General features: G+C 28.1%; 2 protein-coding genes across 11 annotated transcripts in view; one reads left to right on the top strand and one right to left on the bottom strand.

The window, feature by feature from the left end:
• Nucleotides 1-24,627, bottom strand: part of LOC122849078 (disintegrin and metalloproteinase domain-containing protein 11) — a 69,249-nt gene extending 44,622 nt beyond the window's left edge. For all 10 annotated transcript variants that reach the window (XM_044147633.1, XM_044147641.1, XM_044147635.1 and 7 more), the window contains exon 1: nucleotides 23,540-24,627. In XM_044147633.1, coding sequence (XP_044003568.1) covers nucleotides 23,540-23,624 — 85 coding nt within the window. In that variant the 5' untranslated portion in view covers nucleotides 23,625-24,627. The remainder of the gene's footprint in view (nucleotides 1-23,539) is intronic.
• Nucleotides 24,628-25,864: 1,237 nt separating this feature from the next.
• Nucleotides 25,865-27,010, top strand: LOC122849077 (cytochrome c oxidase subunit 6A1, mitochondrial-like). The gene is made up of 3 exons (XM_044147630.1): nucleotides 25,865-26,057; nucleotides 26,364-26,518; nucleotides 26,710-27,010. Exons 1-3 carry the CDS (start codon nucleotides 25,946-25,948, stop codon nucleotides 26,806-26,808), a joined length of 366 nt encoding a protein of 121 aa, XP_044003565.1. The 5' UTR covers nucleotides 25,865-25,945; the 3' UTR covers nucleotides 26,809-27,010.
• Nucleotides 27,011-27,148: the final 138 nt, after the last annotated feature.

Here is a 27,148-nt window from a genome sequence, read left to right as displayed (position 1 = left end):
AGATCTACTTGTGTACAAAATTTCAGAACATTCTCATTATATTTAAAAAAAAAAGAGTAATTTCTGCATAACCTCCTTAAATATTTTTTACTATATAGCTTTGTAAAAATTCTGTTTGTGGGACGAAATAACACAAAGATGGCCGACCGATTGAACAAATGATTGAACTGTCATGTAATTTCAAGCATTTCTACAGCCTTATCTGTTGAAGCTAGGTATGGGGTTAAGCGAGGTTTATTATTAGTTATTTATTTCTAAACAATTTATCAAGAATAACTTTTTTCTATTTATCACCTAGTTTTCGAGTTTTGAGCATGTAAACAGAAAAGAAAAAATGTTGCCGGGAATTGATTTCTATTCTCCGTGAATCTAGCACAAACTGCCGAACTTAGCACAAAAAATGTCCAACTTTTAAATAAAATTTATAATAAAATTTAGTAAATTCTAAAACCGGTAGTGGGTAAATTCTCAGTCTGCTAGAATTTACTTGTGTCGTGAATTTAGTCATTTTTTTAAACAGAAATTACAATAAAATTGTGTAAATTTTATGGCTTAGTAGTGTATATAGTCAATGGCCAGATTTTTTACATAATTTTATTGTAAAAATTATCTATCAATATACGAATAATTCTTATAAATGACGGGGGAACGCAGTTTTTACTATTTATTTTGTAATTTTTTCTTTTTCTTTTGTAATTCTTAGTTAAAATTTCTCTCAGTGTAGTAATATTTGCGATTTTCTTTTTTGTTTTAGAAGATTTCTCCCAACTTTTGAGACTAAAAAATCAGGCAATCTGGTTTTCGTTAGGCATACAAAAATTGGGTCCTAATTGAGTTTTCGTTGGCTGGCATTTCTTCAAAATTTCTTCAACCTTATAACCACGGACGCAAGTTGATTCAGAGAAATTTTAACTCTTCTTGTTTTGTGACCATGCTGAGGATTTATCTGTAGTTATTTTATTTTTATAAATTAAGATTCTGTAAGCAAGTTTAGCTAAGGAAAAAATGTAGCGAAGGAATTAATGTAATCAGAAAAATTATGTGGTAAGCTACATTAATTCTTTATGGATTCTGTTTACGGAGCAGATGGACCGTTGAGGTAATAACTAATATATATAAGGCTTTATTAATTATTATTCCAAATTTCCAACGGTCCATCTGCTACGTAAACCTTGGACCTTATTGGTCTGTTCTCGATCTGTTCCCCTGCATTAGTGGAGCAACTATAAACCAGGATTGGAGTCGTCCTAATATAATACTGCAGAACAATCCCGAGCCTGATCAGGATATCGTAAGGCTATCCCTATTCAAGTAACTCTATCACATCCTGATCAAGCCTGGATCAGGCACCTACATCTTTTCCTTAATAGGAAATCAGGACTTGATCAAGATAAAGTATTAAATTTATTAAATTTTTAAATAATTTCTTCTTGATCAAGTCCTGATCCGGACTGGATCAGGCTATCCCTATTAAAGATAGAGTAGGAATGGCCTGATCAAGATAGCATCAGGATATCTGTATTTTATCCTCAATATCCTTAAATCTTGATCAAGAAAAAATTATTGAATTTATTTTTTTTTCAAATAATTTTTTCTTGATCAAGATTTGATCCAGAATGGATCAGGCTATCCCTATTAAGGATAGAGTAAGGCTAGCTGGATCCAAAATGGATAAAGAAACAAGTATCAAATTTATTTCTTCAAATTTTACAAATTGCCTGATCAGGATAGCATCAGGCTATCTGTATTTTATCCTTAATAGAGTAGCCTGATCCATTCTGGATCAAATCTTGATCAAGAAAAGAATATTGAATTTATATTTTTTTCAAATAATTTTTTCTTGATCCAGCCTTGTTCCAGAATGGATCAAGCTATCCCTATTAAGGATAAAATTGAAGATAACCTTATGCTTTTCCAAACCTTTTAATTAGTAAAACAATATAAAGACAAAAAGTTAGTCACTTAATTATATAATGCCTCCACGACAGATCGTGTTAAGTACTAAAATTGTAATCCCGTATCGACGGGTTCGAACAAATTTCGTAGCAATAGTTAAACTTAGGTAAATTATCAATTAGGTCAGTTTGTAAAAATAAAGTTTAGTATATAATTTATTTGAAATTATTAATTTTTGAATAAATCATTTCCCAGGTAGGATTTATCGGGCTTGAACAATTGTGCCTGGCTTATGCTAGGGTCGTGTATCGAGTTTGGGAGCACAGGCTTGACACAAGCTTGTGCCCATTGTTGTTCCGGCCTTACATTCCTCGTTAACACAGGCTTGACACAAGACTGTCCCTGTTGTCTTTAACCGGCCTCACACAGGCCTCAATAATTCAAGCCGGTGTCAAGCCTGTGTTTTGTTTTCGGATTACGAGCCTCGTTAACACAGGCTTGACACAAGACTGTCCCCGTTGTCTTTTACTTGGCCTAAAACAGACCTCAATAACTCAAGCCGGTGTCAAGCCTGTGTTTTTGTTTTCCTAAACACACGAGCCTTTGTTAACACAGACTCTGACACAAGACTGTCCCCTGTTGTTTTCAACCGGCCTCACACAGGCCTCAATAGTCCAAGCTGGTGTCAAGCGTGTTTTTGTTTTCCCGGCCTCACATTCAGCCTTGTTTCAAGCCCGTTTTACCAAGCCTAACACGGGACTTGACTTGTGCATATATTCAATTAAAAAAAAAAAATTAATTAATTAGATCTATAAATTGTAAATAGACATTTTAAATAAAAATTATTAGGTTTTGACTATCGTGCCAGGCTTTTACAAGGACTGTGTATTGACTCTCGAATAAATTTATTCATATAAAAAATTTTGACTGACTCTTTCATGAATTTCCCGTGGTCGACTTGATAGAGCATTGAGTTGCACGTGAGAGACCTAGGATCGACCCCGTTACGCCGTTTATTTTCGTTCATATAATCATCGTTAATCTAAATTGTATCGCGTAAAAAATATAATGTCAAATTAATAAATTAACATAATTGTTATTTATATTTTTTATAATTTTTTGCAAGCCGATGTGTCAAGCCTGGGAACACAAGACTGTGTCAAAGTTGGAACACAAGTCTGTGCTGGTTCCTGATACACTAGTCCGACACCAGTAAATGCATCGTGAACATTCCAGACTTGACACAGGCTTGTGTCACAGGCCTGACACAGGCCCGAGAGCCGGGTAATCAGGCTTGTCCCAGGCTTGTGCCCGTCGTCACTTCCTACCTGGGGTATCCTGATCCAGTTTCGATCCGGAATCTGGATCCATTATGGATCATGTATCTTTACCACAGCCTGATCAGGTATCCTGATCCATTCTGGATCCGAACCTTACGAAAAAGCGTTACATCCTGATCAGGTTCGGATCCAGTATCTGGATCCATTATGGATCATGTATCTTTACTACAGCCTGATCAGGTTCGGATCCAGTATCTGGATCCAGATTGGATTTGAAATCAGGCAAGCCTGATCAGGGCTTGATCCGAACCTGACCTGAATTTCTACTCGAGATGCTCATATAGTAGCGCGCTCTTTGAATCCAAAAGAACGGCTCCGTTGCTCCAATGGTTCAGTTTTTTCACGTATACGCATATTTGCGCGGATGCTATTTATGTTATACTTTTTTTCACTACAAACCTTGAATTTAAATCATTTTTTTTCTTAAAAAAAACGAGGTAATTTAAAAAAAAAAGAATTTCTCGTTGAGAAATTAAACTTTTTAAATATATTGTACATTTTATATATATTGCACAACACAAGTTTTAAATGTTTTTAAAAGTTGGAAAAGTGTTTTGCGTATACGTAAATTCAGTGAAACATGTTTCATAAAATATATGTATGTATGAGTGTAAACATGTTAACACATATGCTGTCACACCACAGCAATAATTAATTTTCAGCTCACATTTTCGCGTGGTAACTCTCATTTTGTATTAACAGAGAATGAAATGAAAGGGGTGAAAGGAGAGTTGAATAGTCGTTTTGAAATAAAACGAAAAGAAGGTGGATGTTGAAATAGTGGGTGGTACATGAAGAGAATTGTTGCAGATGATTATTTTGTTAATTCATAAAACTATCGGAATAATACGACAATAAAATTTTTATATAAAAAATTCAATTCATACTTTAAATAATAGAAAATCACTATTGTTAAGTACATTGTATATATTTTTTTTTATTTTAATTTTTCAATGTTAAATTTAACTTTTAAACATAATAATTTTGAACAATATTTAATAACAATGTTTTAGGTGGTAAATATTTTTTTTTCATCGAAAAATTTCATAATGCTTTTATGAAATTTGTCGTTGCAGTTTGTTATAATATTTTTTCTATTTATTTTATTTTTCGGACAACTGTAAGCCATTCTTAATGGAATATATGTATATCTACGGTGCTTTTATTCAATTTTAATATATAAATATTTATGATGGGAAAAAACGAAAAATATAGAAAAATAAAAAAAAAAAAGAAATAGAAGGATTTATTAACATCTCAAATGGCATTGGGAGGGTGAAAATGTCATGACAATGGAGGTTGGGTGGTTGTGAGAAGATTTCCTTGATAGTATATGCAGAACAACGAGACAAGTATATAAAGATAAGGATTATTGCTTCCAATCTAAACCATTAGTCTTTTTCTTCTATTATTTTTTTATTGCTTTTTTATATTTTAAAAAAAAAAAAAAATTTCCTCTTCATTTGCTTGCTTATATTTTATTCAGTCTCTTTAAATGATTCTTGTTATGATATAATTTTTTCATCTTTTTCTCATCATTACTTGAAATTTAAGATTTAAGTAATTGTTTTTTTTTTTTTAATTCACTCATCAAATTGTTGTACTCATATTTATATCCATAAATTTTTTAATGGAGAATAAAATAACTAGGTCAATTGGCATAGTGTATTATTGTTAGTAAAACAGAGTTTTTTTATCGCAATATATATTTTTAATAATTAAGTTGAATTTTAGTTTTTTTTTTAATTTAAAAAACAAAATTTTATAATTAAAAATAAATAATAATAATGATAATCAATGTTTTTTATAATTTGACTTTTCATCAAATAAAATGTCAACTTCCAGGTAGTTTTTCGTGTGTATATATGGTTGAAAAAACTCATTTCCCGTTTCCGGGAAATTAAGATTTAAGATGAAAGGTGAGTACTAGTTTTCTTGAATTTCTCTCTTCCATATTTCATTTACAAAAATTGAGAATAATAAGAATAAGTATTACAAATATGAAAATTAAAATGTCTAAATTTTAATTGTTAAAAAAAAAAAAGTAATAAAAATAATAGTATTTTAATAAATGAGACAGATCATTATTATAATTTTTTTTTTCTTTATTTTTTTCATTATATTCAATTTACTTTTGGTAAAAAAAAAACAATAAATATTAATTTTTATTTAATCAAATATTTTGATTGTATTTCAAAAATTTAATCAATGTGTATTATTTTTTTTGAATTTCAAAATATTTATATTGGGAGTACCGTCATGGCACCAGTACTCGGACAGTCCCTAGTAGTCGAACAATTAACTGTTATTCAGTAATATTATGCCAATATTTTTTATTTTAAAATGCAAACAATTTTTTTCAATATTTATACCTTCTATAATCTTTAATTTGAACAGACGGTTTTTGTTTTATAAATAATAGAAATATTTTTTGAAGAATATTAAAGGTAGAATAATATGCGTCTATCAAGTATAATTAATTTTAGTGTTTGATATTAATTTCTGTAAAAATGTTTGAATTTTCCTATTAGATAAAAAAAAATTTTAGATAAAAATTTTATAAATATAAATAATAAAGTCCAACTACTGGGGTCCTTTCATTTTATCTGGGACCAGTATCCGGACACTAATAACAACTATAAAAAAATGACAACAAGTATGGCTGATTTCAGTCGCACTTTATTGCTGTTGAATGCAGCTGTCTAAACCAAGTCTGCAAAGGCTGAGAAAAATATTTTTTTAGACCTTTGTAAATTCAAAAATTCATCCTTTCAATTTTTCTAGAAGTTTCTCATTTTATTAGTTTCTTAAGTTATTCTCATATTCTAAATTTTTATTATTTGTATCTTTTTTAGTGTCGTTTTTCTTTTCATCTTTATTTTATATTTCAGTTCATTTTGTTATTATTTATTTATTTTTATAGTTGCGTCTGGATCAACAGCATCAACACTTATATAGATCGTAGAAAATGATATAACAAAAAAAAAAAAAACAATTAACAAAACAAAAAACCAATTATGCTAGCTAGTTAAAAAGTTATAATGTTTATTAAAAAAAAATTTTGCATGAAAAAATGTCGCTCTCAAACGAAGTTATTGCAAAAAAAAAGTCTACACCGGAATTATTTTGTATATAGTTTTTTTTTGTGAATATAAGTATGTAAATTGAATTATTCAGAACACAGTGGTATTTTTTGTTTTAGCAGTTACTAGTTTTTTATTAGTAACAAATAGCACTAACAAACTACAGTACATACATACTACCAACAGCTTGCCAGTATAGTGAATAGATTTTGGTCAGGGAGGATTTTGGTCGTTTCAAACGAATAACGATAGGTCGATGCGCACCTTCCCGGGCCCAAACTTTGTCTGGCGATGTAACTTACTTTTAACCTTAAGTTTTTTATTTTATAATGTTGTCACTATTGATTTGGACTTTGAAAACTTTTTCTCAATTTTATTTTACTTGATATATTGTTAGCAGAAGTGACCTAGCTTTTGAAGCAATTTCAACAAAAGCGCAATCTTCTAAATTTGATTTTATTGTTTAACAAAAAGTATACATCTAAAAAATTTGATTTTTTTTTATTAGAAAGTCTGATATCGATTTATGAAACATAATTTTTTATCTCATTTGGATCATATTCTAATTAACACGTAAAGATCAAGCTACTGGCAAGAGAAGATTACCTCTATATAAATATACGGTGTATACACAATGTAGAGGCAGGTAGTTGCCTTCGCGCTTTTCTTATATATTTTTTTTTTTCTCATACTTGACTCAAGGCAGCACCATGCCTCTTGATGTATTTTATTTAAATAAATAAAAAGAAGGCCTGATGAATAAATAAAATAAAAAAAAAATTGAAATTTCAGTAGAACCTAAATCGAATCTCATTCAATTACTTATGTTTATTATGATAAATGGTAGAAGGGACCACAGTAAAAATCATTGCCAATCAATAAATCCAACACTTAATTTGTCCCCTAGTTTACAAATCAAAATACCCTATCCATAGCTCTAAAAACCCTAATATAGAAATCACGATTTTCTTATATCATCACCCTGAACAATAAGTACCAACAGATAAAATTGAAAGACAAAAATATTTTAAAAAATTGAAAATAATAAAAAAATTTATAAATAAATAAATAAATAAATAAATAAATAAAATTATTAAATGAATTAGAAAGTGATAACTAAAAATATAAATTCGTTATCAACATAAAAAAATAAAAACTAAATGAAATAAATAAAAATTTCAGTAAATGGTAAGTTAACATCACATAACGACCTGATACTCGTGACGACACATTGTGAACTCAATTTTCTCCAATACAATTTTGTGTCTTGCCAACTCCATTCATCATTCCCCCTCAACAAAAAAAAAAATAAATAAATAAAAATACGTTTTCTACGTATATCACGTCTTTAATAAATTCATTTAAAATTCAATTTGTTACAAAATAAAATAAATAAATTGAAAAAAAAGTAAATGGAAAATGTTATAAATATTTAAGTAAGAAGAAGAAGAAGAATAAAAGTTCAAATAAGTCAATGACTTTTTGGTCTTTGTATTTTTAATATTTTACGATTAAATCTATAGTTCACTTTATAAAGTAAATTCTATAAATTTATAACGATACTTGAGACGTTCAGGTGTTTCACATAAATATTGAAAGATAATACAGTATATATAAAAGTATAGGATATAAATAATAAATTACTCGAAAATAAAAATCAAAAATAGAAGTCGACATATGTTTTGATATATGAAATATGTTTATGTGTGGTTTGACTTTACCTTGTTTGAAATAAAAAAGGGAGGAGAATGTATACATTTATTTTTTTCTAGTTTATTTATTTTTCCTTATTTGAAATATCACAAAGAATAAACAAGATGGAGATCAAGTACAACTATTGGATTGCCTTTGCACTTCATTTTGTGCCAAAGAACCAAAGTACCTTCCGTAAAAGTCCTTTGATCGAAGACCTTTTTTTTTTATTTTACCATTTTCATTTATACTCGTTGTAGTATATAGACTCTCTTGAACCATATCCACCATCCACCTTTAAACTGCGTGATATACAGTCCATTCCATTTTTATCGAAGTCATTTTATTTTTAATATTTTTGTATATTTGTTTTACTGATGGAATATTTTTATTTTATTTATACGGTTATTTCTATTAATAGAAATTCATAATTGAAGTAATTTAATTTTAAAATGATGAACATAGAAATTATTTAAACGGGAATAATTTAGTAAATATTGAAAAGGAATAAAAGCTATTTGATTATCGTAAATCATATAAACTTTCTAGTCCATCTTGTGATGAATAAATTGGGAATAAATTTTATATATAATTTATTTTTAGATTGTTATAGAATAAAAAAATATTTATTAACTTTTTATAATATATATATATTATCAATAAAATCCAGTATTGATCACAACGACAGTGCGAAACAGTATTCCGGAATTGAAAAATTATTCAATCCTGAGGCTGTACATTTAAAATCAAATCACAGCAAAAAGGAATACGTAGATTAGTCCAATCCAATCAATACCATCAATAATTTGGAAATTCGAAATAAATTGCTCAAAAAAGCATTCATTTGTAGAAGGAAAACAAAGCTTTTCCATCATTAAATGGCCTTATTTGCTTATCGCATTATTTGAAAAAGCTTTGGAAGCATGATATTGGGTCTCAAATCATGCAATTTTTATTGGATATAATCAAGTTATATCCAGGAATAAGGAATGTAAAAAAAGTAGAAGGATTATCGCTGTGGGTATTTGATACACCTACACCAGAGTCAGAAGGAATAGAAGGATACATCCCCTAAACTCACTAGAATTGAAACAATTCATAAAGAGATCAAAAATGAGCCCGAATTTATTGATGATTTATCAGACCTTGATTATGAACCAGGGTCAAATCATTTTTGAATTTTACGCGCCCTCACCAAGCACACACAAAAAAAAGTCTCAAAATACCTCGGAATTAACGGACTGATGGGTTCGGGCTTTGTGTGCTTGGTACACGGGATGCTAGAACAGACATAACCTCCACGTGGTGCAGGAAGCCTATGACATAATATTTTTAAAAAAAGTTATTTTTTTTATCCAAATCTTCATTATCACGTTCGTGTTCTACATAAAAAATACTTTCACTTCCATTTTATGAAAATGACGCTCTAACATCAGTCATAAAATTTTGTCGCCGAGGATGTCGTAACCTTGCCAAAAGGCGTTTATTTTATGCTAAAAATAACTGAAAAATTTTATCCCGGAATACTTTTTGATTATTGCTATCGATATAATTATATCAATAAGAAACATTTATTCTTATTTAATAAAAATATATTATTCTTAAGTTCATTATTTTGTAAAACCGATTAATTATTATTTTTAATAAAACTTTAAAAATTTTGGAGCAAATTCGGAGAAACTTTTCCTCATATTTCTCGGCATGCGTCAATTTTGAAGAAACTCGGAATAATCGCGGAGAAATATTTTCACCAGGGATATCAGATGAATGGGAAAAAAAAAAACAAAACTTGCCTAATCAGGACATGTCCTGATAGGATTTCATATATGCCCAGTATACATTCTCAGCGTTGGGGACTGTTTAAATAAATTTTAAAAAATAGTTTTACTTTGTTTATGCGGGTAAATTGTTATAAATTTTATCAGTTTTTTTAGGATGTAAAAATTATAATTCTAAAACTTTTTTTTTTCGATTGAAAATTTTTTTTTTTCTACTAAAAAGTATAACTAATCAAAAAGTAATTTTGTTAGTAAGTGATAGGTATTTGGAAGACGCTTTTTTTGGGCCTAACATGACCTCGCTACGAGTATGCTATCGAGAGACATCCCGAGTGGAAATTTAGTTGAGGTTCTGATCAGAACCGGATCAGGAAACCTGATTTCAAATCAGAACTGGATCAGGAATCCTGTTCAGAAATGAATCAGAATGTAACGCTCTTTTTTAGGATTCTGATCAGAACCGGGTCAGAAAACCTGGCCAGATTGTAAGGTTAGAGCCAGCATACCTGATCAGGAATGGATCAGGATGCCTGACTAGAATGTAACCAGGAATCCTGTTCAGAAACGGATCAGAATGTAACGCTTTTTTTTAGGATTCTGATCAGAATCGGGTCAGGATACCTGATCAGGAATGGAACAGGATTCCTGATCTGAAACGGATCAAGTAATTTAAGAAAAAAAATTGTTTTTGATTATTTGATGTTTTGTAAATTGGTTAACTAATTTACTATAGCAATGTTAATGATAAAACAGATTGAACGATAAGATTTTATATATCTATAACATAACTTAAATTACCTAACCATCGGCGGGACGGGAACTTGGAACGTTTAGATTACAACTACGGGTTTTAACACTCTCGGCCATGCCTTCTATCGATGATCTGTTGTGATTTTTTTGCTTTCATAAATTACATCATCTAAAAAAAACTTAAATTAGAATTTGCGACGTAAATTTAACGTAAAAATAAAATATAACAATAAATTTGTTAAATTGTCCGTTGTCATTTTGTTTTAGAACTAAAATTAAAATTAAATCCAAAAAATATTTATCCTGAGATAGTATTCTTGTCAGAATCTCATCAGGATTCCCTTTTCAAGATATGCTCAGGTTTTTCTGGTCTTTTTCTGAACAGGAAAATTTAGTAAAAAAAGTCAATTTATATGATATAGTTATCCTGATAATATTCTGATCAGAATTTTATCAGGATTCCCTATTCAGAATACGTTAAGGTTTCCTGTTCCTTTTCTGAACAGGAAAACTGTGCACACAGTTCATGAAAAAAGTCAATTTATTAAATATATTTATCCTGATAGTCCCGAGTGGAAAAATTTTCAGGATGCCCTATTTGACCTCAAACCCTGATCAGAAACGGATCAGGATTCCTTATTCAGGAATGATCATTCCTGAGAATCTGGTCAGGACACCTTCCGATTTCCTAAGTCAGGTAAATCCAATTGTTCAGGAAAGAACAGGAAATGACGTATCCTGAATAAGGTTTCCTGAACAGATTCTGACCAGGATATTATCAGGAAAAATTTATCAAATAAATTAATTTTTTATTCAGTTTTCTAGGAAAAGGAACAGGAAACCTGAACGTATCCTGAATAAGGTTTCTGAACAGATTCTGACCAGGTATTATCAGGAAAAATTTATCAAATATATTTTTTATTCAGTTTTCCTGTTCAGGAAAGCGAACAGGAAACCTGAACGTTACCTGAATAAGGTTTCCTGAACAGATTCTGACCATGATACTATCAGGAAAATTTATCAAATAAATTATTTTTTATTCAGTTTTCCTGTTCAGGAAAGGAACAGGAAACCTAACGTTCTGAATAAGGTTTCCTGAACAGATTCTGACCAGGATACTATCAGGAAAAATTATCAAATAAATTAATTTTTATTCAGTTTTCCTGTTCAGGATAGAACAGGAAACCTGAAGTATGGAATAAGGTTCCTGGAAAGATTCTGAAGGATACTATCAGGAAAATTTATCAAATAAATTACTTTTTAAGTTTTCTGTTCAGAATAGAACAGGAAACCTGAAATTGAATAAGGTTTCTGAACAGATTCTGACCAGGATATTATTAGGTGTTTATCAAATAAATTAATTTTTTTTATTCAGTTTTCCTGTTCAGGAAAAAAACAGGAAACCTGAACGTATCCTGAATAAGGTTTCTTGAACAGATTCTGACCAGAATATTATCAGGAAAAATATTTATTATTATAATAAATATTTATTTATTATTATAATTTTAATTCTAAAACAAAATGACAAGGGACAATTTAACAAATTGTTATATTTTATTTTTACGTTAAATTAACGTCGCAGAAATTCTAATTCAAGTTTTTTAGCTGATGTAATTTATGAAAGCAAAAATCACATCAGATCACGATAGACGGCATGGCTGCGCGTGTTAAGGCCCGTAGTTGTAATCTGAAAGTTCAGTTCGCGTCCTGCCAGTGGTTAGGTAATTTAAGTTATGTTAGGTATATACAATCTTATCGTTCAATCTGTTTCATCAATAACATTGCTATAGTAATTTAGTTACAAAACATCAATTAATAAAAACAATTTTTTAAAAATACTTGATCGATTTCAGATCAGGAATCCTGTTCCATTCTGATCAGGTAACTGGTCAGGTTTCCTGATCGATTCTGATCAGAATCCTAAAAGCGTTACATTCTATATGAACAGGATTCCTGGTTATATTCTGTCAGAATCTGATCCATTAATTCAGGTATCCTGGCTCTAACTACAATTCATCTGATCGGTTCTGATCAGAATCCTAAAAAAGAGCGTTAATTCTGATCCGTTCCTGAACAGGATTCCTGATGTCCTGATTTGAAATCAGGATGATCAATGTAATTAACTAAATTTGGGTATTCTAGTCAGAATCTGATCAGGGAACTTTATTCAGAATACGTTAAGGTTTCCTGTTCCTTTTCTGAACAGGATTGAATAAGGTCACCTGGCTTAAGGAAATCTTCAGGTATCCTGACCAGATTCGAGCCAGAAATGAGTCAGGTTTCCTGAATAAGGAATCCTGATCCGTTTCTTATCAGGTTCTCAGGTCAACTAGGGCATCCTGAAAATTTTTCCACTCGGGATGGTGTAAAAAGCGTATAGTGAAAAAACTATAAATTCGTATCGTATTGCGGCATTTCTACCGGGCATATTATGCTTGAACGAAAGTTGTCGAAAAACCACACAAGCAAAAGGCCGGAACACAACTATATGCTTGATATCTTCATGAAATGATGACTAAGAGTTAATGCCAAACAATGGTTTGAGAAAGGGAGAGAAGTGGTGCTGGGAAGATGTGAAGAAGATTCTAGAATGACAATTCTTAAAAATTGTTCGAATCGAAAAATTTATGAAATATATTTAGAATTAAAATATATATATTTAGAAGAAAAAGAAAGCTAATAACGAATCTCAACCAGGATGAATATTAGCCGATTCTTGTTTGGAAATACTTCTCAAAGTTTAAAGATAAAGACTAAAGGGCTTCATCATCCAGAAGAACCAAATGGTGATAGATGGAATTCCACACAAACCACTGGCTCGACCTAAGTTAAGGCGGCATTTTTTCAAGCAACGAGCTTAACTCAAAATATGCTGGGTTGACTATAAGGGAAAAAGAACCGCAATGAAGCTGCTCTTTCGAGTTCAGGAAGCACACGCTAGTAAGATTGTTCAGTGTTCTAATTGCTTTGCTAATTCACGGAAGCTTGGCTTCGCTATCATAGAAATTCGAAGAAAACAAGATAGTTGAAGGCAGAGAGAACATAATAAAATCTATATAAATTAAAAAAACAAATTGATTCATACATACACATGTATCTCAGGTAGGAGTTCTCGGGCTTGAACAACTGTGCCAGGCTTGTGCGAGGGTCGTGTATCAAGTCTTGGGAGCACAGGCTTGACACAGGCTTGAGCCCATTGTTCTCCCCGGCCTCACACGAGCCTTGTTAACACAGGCTTGACACAAGACTGTCCCCATTGTTTTTAACCGGCCTCACACAGGCCTCAATAATCCAAGCCTGTGTCAAGCCTGTTTTTTTTGTTTTCCCAAGCCTCACACGGGACTTGACTTGTGCATATATTCAATTAAAAAAAAAAATTATATTAGTTAGATCTATAAATTGTAAATAGAAATTTTAAATAACAATTATTAGGTTTTGACTATCGTGCCAGGCTTTTACAAGGACTGTGAATTGACTCTCGAATAAATTCATTCATATAAAAAATTTTGACTGACTCTTTCATAAATACCCCGGTGGTTGACTTGATAGAGCATTGGAGTTCCACGTGAGTGACCTAGGATCGATCCCCCGTTACGCCGTTTATTTTCGTTCATATAATTATCGTTAATTCAAATTGTATCGCGTAAAAAATAATAATGTCAACTTAATAAATTAATAATAATTGTTTATTTATATTTTTTTATAATTTTTTTTGCAAGCCGGTGTCAAGCCTGGGAACACAAGCCCGTGTCAAGCCCGATACACTAGTCCGACACCAGCAAATACATCGTGAACATTCCAGACTTGACACAGGCTTGTGCCCGTCGTCACTTCCTACCTGGGTATATAACCTTAATGTTTATATATACATTGCATATATGCAATAATAAATAAATTTAATTAAAAATTATAATTATTGTAATTAATTTTTATTTTTCAACTTGTTAAATGGACTTATTTTATAAAATAATTAATAATAATAAAAATGTTCATTAAAATTAATTGTGACAGAGCATATAGAAAGAAATATACAGGGTCTGTGCATGCCCACCACCTATACCGCTAATATACTGCAAGGCAGCAGACCATTTCAGTCACAACAATAATCTTGTTTTCTTTCACTCATCGGTTGAAAAAAAAAAACTTTAATTGATGTTTGTAAAAAAATACAGTTTATTAACATGCATATATTCACTTCTTTATTTTGTAACAGATACTATATCGAGAACCAAAAGAACCAATGAAGAGTAAGAAGTAAAAAAAAAAGAGAATAAGGGAAGTATGAGGTGAAATAGTCTATGCCTATACGTATATCTATAAGTCTAATTGAGTCCGGCAGCCGGAGGACCTCATAGGTCGATATTTCTTTGTCTCTCGTCATTGTGTTCAACTTTTCTACCCACTACCCACCCCTTCATCTATTCTCCACAAACCCCGCACTGACACCTTCTTTTTTTATTCACTGCAGAGCCACATCAAAATCCGCGATATTCTACAAAATCCGTGGCCCGTTTTTTTTTTTTCTTTATTTTACTATTTTTTATTTTTTTATTCTATTATTTTATCTTTTGCATTTTGTTTTTTACTCTTCTATACTCTACTCATTTTTCTATTTAACTTTTTTTTTTTTTATCATTGTCACATGAACCAGAATAAAAAACTTAAAGTTTTTAATATTATTTGCTTATTTGCTCCAGTAAATTTACATTTCTATATTTTTTTTATATATTCGTTGTTAAATTTTTATTATTATGCTTTTTTGATTTACGTTTTTTGTTTTTTTTTTTGTGAGTTTGTTCAGTTAGTTACACACTTTGAACTTTTTACAAATTTTCGTGTGGAAGCCTTGGGCATATTCATGTTTGAACCAATAAATGTTTGAATTTTATATTTGTTTGTGCCCGAGACATACTGCAGGCGAAAAAGTAATTTTGTCTATGAAATACATAAATAATAAAATATTATTATCATTATTATTTTTTACTTTGTTTTTCAATTTTCGAATTATATTTCGTTGTCGTTTATTATAATGATTTAATATTGTTGTTTTAAATTGTTGATGTACAAATGCATTCGGTTCAGATTTCAAACGCTTTGCCACTTGAATTTAACGGTAAAGCGTAGGAATTCTAAAACAAATACAGTGCACTTTACTTTATAAAATAGCAATAATTAAAATGTTAAAAAATTTCACATAATTAAATAAATAAAATTTTTCGTTTGTATATTAATTTATTTAAATTTTATTTCCGTCATTTTTCTATGGCTTCGTTTTTTTTTCCTTCCTTTCAACCTCATTTGAAAAAAAAATCATCCAAGATTTATTTTCTACACGATATCTAGGCTTAGTTTATTCCCTTTATTTTTCTTTGATGATAAAAATCTTTCAGAGATATGTCTCTCGACATAGTTGCAACGAGGAAGGGTAGTTTTTTTTTTTTCTTTTTTCTTATATATTTTATATTTTGAAGAAAAAAAAATTTCTTTTTCTAGATGTAACTCTGATGAAACTGAATGAGTATAAAAAAAAAAAAGATATGATAATTTTTCAGGCATTTGGTAGACCAACAGAAAAATGAGTTGTCATCCTTTCGAGTAATTTGCTTTTTGCACCTTCTCTCTCAATTTTGTGGCTTTCACAAGAATGATATCCCAAGGAGGTCAAATTACAAAATAAAATTTGTATGAAGTTTTAAATATACATATATATATATATTTTTTAAGTGTATAGAATTTTTTCACTTCAGTGCGCCAGATCCAGTCATAAGAAGAATGACGAAACTAAACTCTACAGACCTTGAGAGGGACTTGAAGGGGTTGAGTCGATGGGAAATAACAAGGTAACCAGGAGGTTGCAAGCTCGATTTACCAACTATGGAAAATTTCGTTCATTCCCCTCTGTCATCTAGAAAATATCACGTCCCTTTTGCATGTGTTTTTCTTTTTTATTTCTCTCATTTTTTTTTTTTTTTTAACTTTTATTCTGAGACCCTAACCATGTTTTGGACCCGAGGTAAATTGTCCGGGAGAGGCAATTTTATTTAACCACCCTCTATTTCAATTATTCTCACGAATTTTCTGCAATTTATGTTACATTGTTTTTTATTTTTATTTTATTTTATGATGTTGAAAGCTTGACAAATTTAATTTCATGTTGTTGAATTGAGAAAAACTATCATATCAATGATTTCGATAAATTTTATCATTCAAAAGAATATAGGTGTTATTAAAATATATCATTTTCTATTGACTATTAAATTAACATATATTATATATATATATATTTATGAGTTGAAAAATTAGTTTAATCAATGATAAAATGAATATTCCCACCAATCAATTTTATAATAGTATGTAAATTTATATTTCCAGTTTAAAATTTAGTGTAAAAGATTAAACAAGTGTAACTACTAAAATTTTTGATTTAAAGTTACTACATTAGTAAGATATTAGTTGAACAAACTTTAGTACTTCATCTAAAAAAAATTGATAAACATTTTGTCAAGTTATTTTACAATTGTTGTCAAGGTACAGGTCTGTTTCTATAAAACATATATAACCACGAAAAAAATAAACATAAAAAAAAATAAAAAAAAGTAAAAAAAAACCAACTCAAGTGTTTTTATTATGAGTTTATAAAAGTTTGTTGTGTGATACACTTTGTGACCGAGGACGTTAAATCCTGACTTCTTCACCTCGTCATCGCACTTGTTATAAAATTTATACTTGAGTTACAAAGAAAATACAATTTTTTATTTAAACTTTATTTTTTTCTTTTTTACACATCTTTATCTTACTCTCATACACACTTTTTTAACGATTTATTTTACCCCTTTTTTTTAGTCTTTTTTCAGTTTAACTCTTGGCTTATCTTCGAAAGCAGCAGAAAGTTGCTCGTTTTGTAAACTTTATATATATTTATTTTATTTTTTGCTATCCACTGGAAAAACTCTGCTTGCAAACTTGGCTACGGGTGTGAAAAGTTTAAATAAATTTAAAACATCAGTACTTTTACCACCACACAGTAATGAAAAAAGAAAAATATAACAAAAAAATTTAATAAACAAAAAGCAGAAAGAACACAAAATTTAATAACAAAATTTTAAAAACTTAAATCAAATAAAATCACAGAAGCTTTACTTCCTGTTTATTTTCAGCAAACATGTTGGCACCCTCCAATTTACCACCGAAAAAAAATAAAATAAAATTTCGACATCCACACATCGTTGATTATTATTACGAAACAGAGGGAAAAAAAAATAAAAAATATGGCAAAATAAATTTTTAGGGGAAAAAAAAGGTTTAACCAAGTATTTTACGAAGGTATTTGAAACTTGATGATCATCATAAAATATGTCGATACATAAACCTACCATTTTTTTTAAATAAAAAAAAAAAAAATCCCCTTCATTATTTATCAACAATTTGCAAAGATAAAAAAAAATACAAATTAACTATTTATTTATCTTTTTCAACATTATTTATTCAAGTGCATTATTTATCAAAGTTTTTTCAACCATAATGACCTAAAAACATATTTCTACTCATTAATTAATAAATAACAATTAAAACACTCGTATTTAAAAAATTTTATTTTTATTTTTAAATTTAAAAAATAATACAATACAAAAAATATAAATATATATTTATACGAGTATTGAAACCAACAAAAATCGACTAAGAGTTAACGAGTTTGCGTGTTGATAAAAATTATTAATATAAATTATAAATCCAATTTGAATTGTCACTATTAAAATAGATAGTAACATTATGACCTCGTCGTTAAAATCATTGAATTTTTTATTTTTTTTTTTTTTCTTTTATTAGACACGAAACTGCTGGTTGACTAGTCATTGACCAACATCACTGAAACATGTAGCCGCTGATTAAACACAAAAACTTTTAAAGAGCTACTGTTTGCTATTTCAATTTATCTACAAGTCACGCAATGGCATTCACATGTACATTACACAATATTTTTATTTCAACTAAAAAAAAAAAAAAAATAAACAATTTTCCGTCCAATAGCGAATGAAAAATAATTTTACATTTTCTCAACAACTGGACAGTCGTTTCTCTTGTTGTCATTGTTTGTCGTTTTTGTACTGTTTTTGTCATTTGTTTCCTTTTTTTTTTTTCATGGTAAAGTATCAGTAAAACTTCTATCGTTAAATTGACATTTAAGCTTTTTTTTTTTTATTTATATATTATATGTAAAAAAAAAAACGGGTAGATAAATTATCAGAAAAAAAAAAATCGAAAAAAATTTATTCTGATCGATTTATAAAAATTAGAATTTATATTAATGATATTGTTAGTATGTTTATTACGTAGCTGTTTTACCGAAAAATTTCGTCAATAAATCAATTTATTTTATTTTTTTTAATGTATTGTAAAAAATGTAAATACAAACTTGCCTGAAGTGAAATTGTTTTTTTTTTGTTATTATTTTTATAGGGTCTTTTAATTGAGATAGATTGTTTTTATCGATTTTTATATTTTATGTGTAATTTTGGGGATTATGTTTCATCAAAATTGTTGCACTAAAATGATTTATTAAGGATAAACTTTTGCAGCAATTGATGAAAGTTTTGAAAATTTTTATTAGCTTTATAAAATAAAAAATAACATATATGATGATAACATAATTTTTCTTTACAGCCACATGTGACCTCGTAAAATATTGACAAGTTATCTTGACAAAGAATATCTTTGAAATTTGAAAAGAAAAAAAAATTATAATTTATTTATTTTTTATTTAATAGCCAATGTATGGTGCTTAAATTTTTACTATAAAATAAGAAAGTGTATTCCAGGAAAAACTCTCTTATTTACGATCTTTTCTCAAGCTCTAACATCATCTCATACATATAAAAAAAAAAGAAGAATTTAGTCCCCACTGAATAGGAGTCGTAAAAATCCGCAGATTTTTACACCTTTTGCAAAAGCGCTTCAACACATTTTTTTTTTTTTTAAACTTTTTATCGTTTCAACATTTATATTACTTGACAATTTCAAAATGATGTGACAATAGTATATAGAATAATATTTAACGACATTTTCTTTGAATGTAATATTTTCCTTTTAAAAAATTAATTTATTATTACCTCATAACATTATATATCAATCATGCGATAAGTTAATATTCATATTGTTATTAGTAAAAATTTTAAAATACCTAAATACTCTTCTAAATTTAATTTGTTTGAGCTTAAAAATTTTTGGAATACTTGAATAATTTTTAGCTGTTCAATAATTAACAATTTGAGAAAAAAAAAAAAATGGTCGATCTTATTTAAACACATGCTCATGAGTAAATTTGTATAATGTTCATTAAAAGTGTGATGAATAGCTTAAAGTTTTAGGTAAAAGGATGAGTAAATTTCAGAGTAGTAAATGAATATAAATGTTATCCTGAAATAGGAACAGCAATAAATTAGGATACTGGCACTTTGCCATTTCAATCCTTCTATAAGGACAAGGGCAAACGGTTGTGGTCTCTTCTTACTCTTTTAAACAAATTTCGAAAATTAAAAAACATACATATATATATTTACATATGTATAGAACGCTGTTCAACGTCAACACTCAAACTTTTTTTTCTGTAGAATTATAATAAATTTATATTTATATGTAAATAAAAAAAATATAAAATCCTCGACAATATATCCTCTCAACAAAACTACAACAACAACTACCACTATTCTCTTTAGTCTCTGACAAGTAATTACATCCGGTACAATTCCCTGTCGAAAACAAGTTGTCTAATACTTTTAATTGTCCCGAGAGCACAACAACGCGATGACATATTTTTATTTATTTTTTTATTTTTGTTCGATCTTTGTTTATAGTGTATGCAGTTTTTATTCATTTATTTATTTTATATATACCTACAAGCTTATTTATAGTGCTGCTTCGTATTTTGTTCTAGTTAAATTTTCAAACTGTATTTTTTTTTCCAATAAATATACAACTTTTGCATTTGAAAAAATTTCGAAAATTTTTAAAAATTTCGAGAAACATCGTATTTTCTAGAAAAATAAATATAAATTTTAATTAAAATTTTGTGTATAGTGAATAAAGTCTTTAAAAATTTTTAAAAGTGCAAAAAAAAAAATTATTTATATTAATAACGAAAATTAATTAAATATAAAATAGAAAAAATATATCAGTGTGAAATGATAAAAATAAATTTGAAAAAAAAAAATATAAATGACTAATACAGTAGTTTCGTCGATGACAATAATTTCGATTGAGGGTACCCTAGGATTACTCAATTATGTATAGCAACGATCTAATTGCCTCTTGGAGCGTGGAAACATGGATGCAGATAAAAGGAGAAGTTAAAAAATTGCATCGATTAAAATAGAGGAAAAATATATTTCAAAAGATGACGTAGTTTCAAAGTTATGAATAACAGATGGATAAATATGAATATAAAAATAGAGATCGAGTAGCAAGAGAAACTGTGTGGTGATGGTGGTAGATGTTGGGCTGGGCGGATATCCTCTATCTGTTCACAATTTCTGTACCACGCTAGCCTGGAGAGATCCCCAGGTAAGGCTTCTCTTAATCTACACCTATATATATTTATTTTACCTATGTATATCTATTAGGTCATTCAATGTGACGAACACAACTTTTTATATATATTCTCAACCTTCCTCATTCTCTCATTCACCCAGTCATTATTTATAACCAATGAACCCAACAAATCTTAACAACTGACCAATCTAATATTTTCCAAATCTCCATTTTTGGCTATTCCTGACAAAAATATTTCTCTGATTTTTCTCCGTATTTTTTCAGATTTTTACTTAATTACTGCGTATTATTTCATATTACTCATCAATTCTCCGTAATTATTCGACATTTCTTCGAAATAAACTTAAACACAGCTTCAACTGTCTTTATTGAAAGCATTTTACTGGAATTTTTCAAGATATATTTCAAAAAACTATTTAGATAGATTTAATATTTATATATAGTTGAAATATTTTCCTTACATCTTTAAATCTTTAATGTTTTTCAAACTATAATTTTGATTAATATAACTTTCTTTTTTGTTGCTTTTTTTTACTAACTAAATCAATACCATTTTTTTAACGTTTTGTATCATATAGCACAATGTAATCCATAAAATTTCCAAAGACGAAATCCCCGGGATTTAGTCTTTGAAAATAGCGGTCATATCACAAATGTTTTGAACATTAATATATATATATTATATATACATATATATATTACAATACACGTATATATTAACCAATATTTCCAAAGCCGACTGAGATCTATTTTGACAAAGAAAAAAAAACTTAAAAATTGAATTCCATTCCTAGAAGAAATGAGAGGAAAAAAAAAAGATAATCCACGTAAAATAAAAATTAAAAACGAGTATAGATAAATAATTTATTATTTATTTTTTGTTTTTATCAGACTGACTGAAATTTAACTTTTGTTATGAAATGTTTGTTATTTTCGAGAAAAGCTCTCTCATGTGGTTTGCCAAGTAACCTATATATTTAATTTTTTTTATTTATTTATTTATTTATTTTTTACTAACACAGGCTTTTATTTTCAAGTTTCTTTTTCCCCTTGCAGTCCCTGTATCCCATGGGCTTCGGTTTCTCGAGGGTCTAAAAACCCAGCACACAAAAAAATAAATAATAATAATAACAATAATAAAAGAAACTTTTTTTTTAATATATAGAAAAAATATATATATAAAACAAGATAAAAAAGATGCATGAAAATAACTGGATGACTCAAAAGAAAAAATATAAAATGTTAAAGGTAAAGCACACATTTATATATGTAGAATAACAATAATATTATAAAAAAAAAAATTATGATAAAAAGAAAGGAAGGAAGGAAGGAAGAAAGTAAATTTCATGTAAATTTTGTTAATTTATTTTTTTTTTTGTTTTAAATAAATTATTTTGTTACTTTTAATTAAATTTTTGATAAAATAATTATTATACGATTTAATTATAATAAAGTTTTGCATTCGATTTATTATGTAATTTGTTTTATATTTAATTATATAATTTATCATTTGTTGGCAATTTATAATTTCTAGAATTTTAATTGTACGCATTTTACTGAAAATCTCAAGGCTTAAACTCATTAAAAATTGTAATAATTACACGAGATAATAACAACCTGCAAAATTTCAAAAAAAAAAAAAAAACTGTATATATAAATAATAAAAAAAAAATATTTTGATAATTATTATCAAGATTTATTGACAAATAATAATATTGACAAATTGAAAAATTCGTCAAGATAAAATTAATAAAATTGATGATACTATCACCCTGACATCATTTGACACTTATTTTCACCCAAGATATCTTCTACAGATTTATATGTATAGACCACCATAAAAAACACATACAAAAAATGCTTCAAAAAAATAACAAATTACATAATATTGTACTACAAATAAGAAATTAAAATTATTAAAAATTAAATTATATAAATGATAGAATAAAGGTGTTGAATAATTTTTTTAATAAACAATAAAAATAATCTCACTTTAAAACTGCATATTTTATTATTTCTGTGAAATAACAAAAAAAAAAAAAAAAATAATCTAAATTTGTATTCAAAAGATTGTGGATTATGTAATAAAAAAAAAATTATGCCAATAAAGATGAAAAGTTTTAAAATCTTTTGAAACAATTGAAAAAAATAAAGATAATGATGTCGTTTAATGGATTTTTTTTTTATGTTGAAAAAGAAGCAAAATGGCAGCTCGAAGGATAATGACCAGTAGAAAGGATAAGGTAGATGAGAATGATGAGAATAAAAAAAAAGGCTTAGGGGGTGAGTGATGAAAATAGAGTGGGAGAAATGAGAATAGGAAGTAGGTTGATTGATGGTAATATAAAGGGCAAATTGATGAACAAACTTTTGAGAAAACAAATAAATAATAACAATATGAATAATAATAATAATAATAATAGTTAATAAAAAATAATAATTTGATGATAATTACCTCGCTTGGACGATGTGTCGGCGGTGCTAATAAATCCAGGTACGGCAATCACGAGAACAAAGAGTCCACAGTGTACCCAAAACATGTTTATGTCTTAACAACATTTTTCAATTCCATATTACATAACGATTAATTTATCACTCAATTTATCAACTTTTTTAATTTGCCCAATTTGGACAAATATTAATGAAAAAAAAAGGCAAATTTACTTTTTTGAATAATCTAATATTAATTTTTTTTATACAATAAATAATTATTCATTATTTATTTATGTAAATTTTTTTTCTTCTAATTATTTTTAATTATCAATAGTATTAAAAATTTTATAACAATTTTATTTTATTATATACTTTTATTATTTATAATAATAATTTTTTAATTATTATTATTTTTCTTTCAATTGGTCTGTTTTAATAATCAATATTTTTTTTTATAAAAAAAATTAAAATTTTTTTTCTTCTCTTGCATTCTTGTTTTTCAATTAAATTTTTAATTAATTTATTTCTATTACAGTTATTTGATCATGTAGTTTTTTTTCAATTTTTTAAACACTATTATTTAATTTAATTAATAAATAAAAAATTTTATTTATTATTTTTATCATTTTAACGCGTATTTCACCGGCACAATACTTATTATCATTATTTAAATTAAAATAATAACAATAATAATAATAATAATAATAATTTTCACCCGTTGATAATAAAATTACACAAAAACAATTATCATTTTTTTTTTTTAATTTTCAATAATCAAAAAGTCAGCAATCAATATTCTAAAAAAAATTTTTTTGCACAATTTAAATTAGTAAAAATTACTTTTTCCAGAATAAATTTTAAAAAAATTCTTATAAACCCATCCTCATTATTAAATATTTTACATTAATTACGAAATGCTATTTTAATTATTGATAAATTAGTTATTATTAATTTTTATACTTTTTCGTTATCACCGTAAAAAACAAATAAATAATAACAATAATAATAATACAATACGAGTTATTATGATAACTGATGTTTAAACGCGAAAAATAATTACACGACGGCTGCCATCTTCTTCCTACGATGGAAGTCTGGTGTATGAAAATATTTTTGGGATGGTATCCCTACCCCTTGTGTCAGGAGCAATTGCGAAATGTATTTTTCGAGGTGGGGGATGAAGAGAATGAAGAGCCAGACAGAGATAAAGAGCTTTATATGGGGGATGAAAAGTGAGCTAAAGGAGAGAGAAATAGGAGCAGCAGAATCCCTGGCTAGGACATCTCACCCGGCGCCGGGTAGCTTTCCTTCTTCGCTTCCATCCGTTGACGGCAACTACTTCTCCGCCACCTCTTTCTTTCTTTCTCTCTCTTGTCCCTTGGTTCTCTTTTTCTTCATCCCTCTTCCTCTACTCTTTTTCTCCCTCTATAAACTTACCACCCATCAGCTTCAATTCACCAACAACCCCTTTACCTCTTTTCATCCTCCTCCTCCTCTTCTTTCTCCTCTTTGCTCCTGTCTCTTCTGCCCCTGTGCCCTGCATTTTCTCCTTCCTTGTTCTCTTTACCGCTCACCTTCAATAACACCAACTTGGCAAAAGCTTCCTAGCCGCAAGCGCAACAAATACATACATACAAATTATATGACACTTTACATACAAAACCATCCACCACCCTAAATTTCCACCCCTATCGATTTATGCGCCATTTTAATGTGTACATGTCCTATCCCACTCTTGTATTATATATTGTGTGTCTTTGTCGGTTCGTTGAAGCTTTGCCTAGACATCGAGATACCCTCGAATCAATAATAACCCGCCCTCTCTCATTTATCTTGTGTGTAGAGATGAAAATAACATGGAGCATGATGATTTCAACGGATGTTATCTCTCGTTGATGCTCCGTTGCTGGGGTAAATTGGCTGTCCTTCTTTCGCTTATTTTATTTAATGTTTGCGTGTGTATGTGTATGTTTGTTATTATTGTTGCATTACTATGACGTAAATGACGATCCTGTACGTTAATTATTTTTTTATTAAAACAAAAAAAAAACATAATGTTTTTTATTAACTTTTTTTTAATATTTTGATTTAAAAAGTTTATTTTTATTTATTATTTTGTAATGTATTTTTTTTTTTTTTTTTTTTTTATAATTAAAAAAAAAAATAAATTATAATGTAAAAAATATTTTTCGGTAATTAAATAATTTAAATGTAAAAATTGTATTCCCGCTGAAATTTTAAATTTATTTTTATCAATAAATGGTAAAGAAATTTTAATATGTAAGTACTTCATTACGCCACCGCGACAAATAGTTTTTGTCGTTGTCGTCGTCGTCTTCCTCAAGAAAGAAACAGAAAGAAATAGAATCAGCCCAAAAAGAAAATAAAAAAAAAATCAATCAACTGTGTAAAAAGTCACAAAAACATCATGAATTTCGCAGGACGTTTATTGATAAAAAAACGTCCAAATGTACGTTATCATTCTGGAGATCCTGATATGAAAACACTTTTTACTGCTGAAGGACATGGAAGCAGCGAAAGTAAGTTTATTAAATTAAAATAATTCTAATTTTAAGTTGACAAAATAATGATGGGTTAGGTTGTCTTGTCGAATATTAACAAATTCAACAAAAAAGAAAATTAAAATATATTAACTTTGCAATATTATTCACATCAACATACAATTTATTATATTCAATTAATGACATATAAATTCAAATAACACTAATTAATAATTTTACTAGTTATTGTATTTTTAAATTAAACAATTGTCCAATAGCCATGTCCAACCCCTTACATAATCCACAACTTGATATTCATTTTGTTTTTTTTCTTTACGTTTTCAGAAGCCGTCAAGCTCTGGCAAAATATGTTGTTTTTTGTTGCATTACCAGCAACTGGTTTAGCTCTTGTTAACGCATATTTAAAGACAAAAGAGGAAGAAAGAACAATAAAACGTCCAGAATTTAAGCCATATGATCATATGCGTATTCGCACCAAGGTAAATACAATATTTAAACATTTTTCTTATTTCTACAACAATTATTAATCAACATAATTAAACACTCTGAACATTCAATATAATATTGAGCAAATAATTAATTATCAAGTACACTTAAAAAATTATTTCAAACATTTTTTCTTTAAACACTCAGTACATTATATGTCAATTAATTAATTTTATTATTTCAGCGTTTCCCATGGGGTGATGGAAATCACACTCTTTTCCACAATCCACACAGAAATGCTCTTCCAGATGGTTATGAAGCACCAGAAGAAGAACACCACTAGTTTAATTTATTAAAACAGGGAAAAAATAATAAATTAACTGAGTTATTAAAATAAAAATAAAAAACAACAAATAAATTTTAAAAAATTCAGTAATATGTGAAAAAGTAAACAGTAGAATTTATTATTTGTGAATAAAATAAACTACGAATATATCAAGTTTATCAAAAAATAATAAAAAATATAAGAAAAAAAAAAAAACATTCTTGTGAACATTTATGATATCTTAATTTAACAATTAAATAACCTTGGTAGGTTGATGAATCATATCACATTCTTAAAATCATAATAGTTTTATCTTTTTTTTTTTTTTTATTAATAACTAATACTTGGTTCTTTAATT

Source organism: Aphidius gifuensis, linkage group LG2, assembly GCF_014905175.1.
Source record: "Aphidius gifuensis isolate YNYX2018 linkage group LG2, ASM1490517v1, whole genome shotgun sequence".
Taxonomy (NCBI): domain Eukaryota; kingdom Metazoa; phylum Arthropoda; class Insecta; order Hymenoptera; family Braconidae; genus Aphidius; species Aphidius gifuensis.
This window is presented reverse-complemented; position numbering and strand designations above follow the sequence as displayed.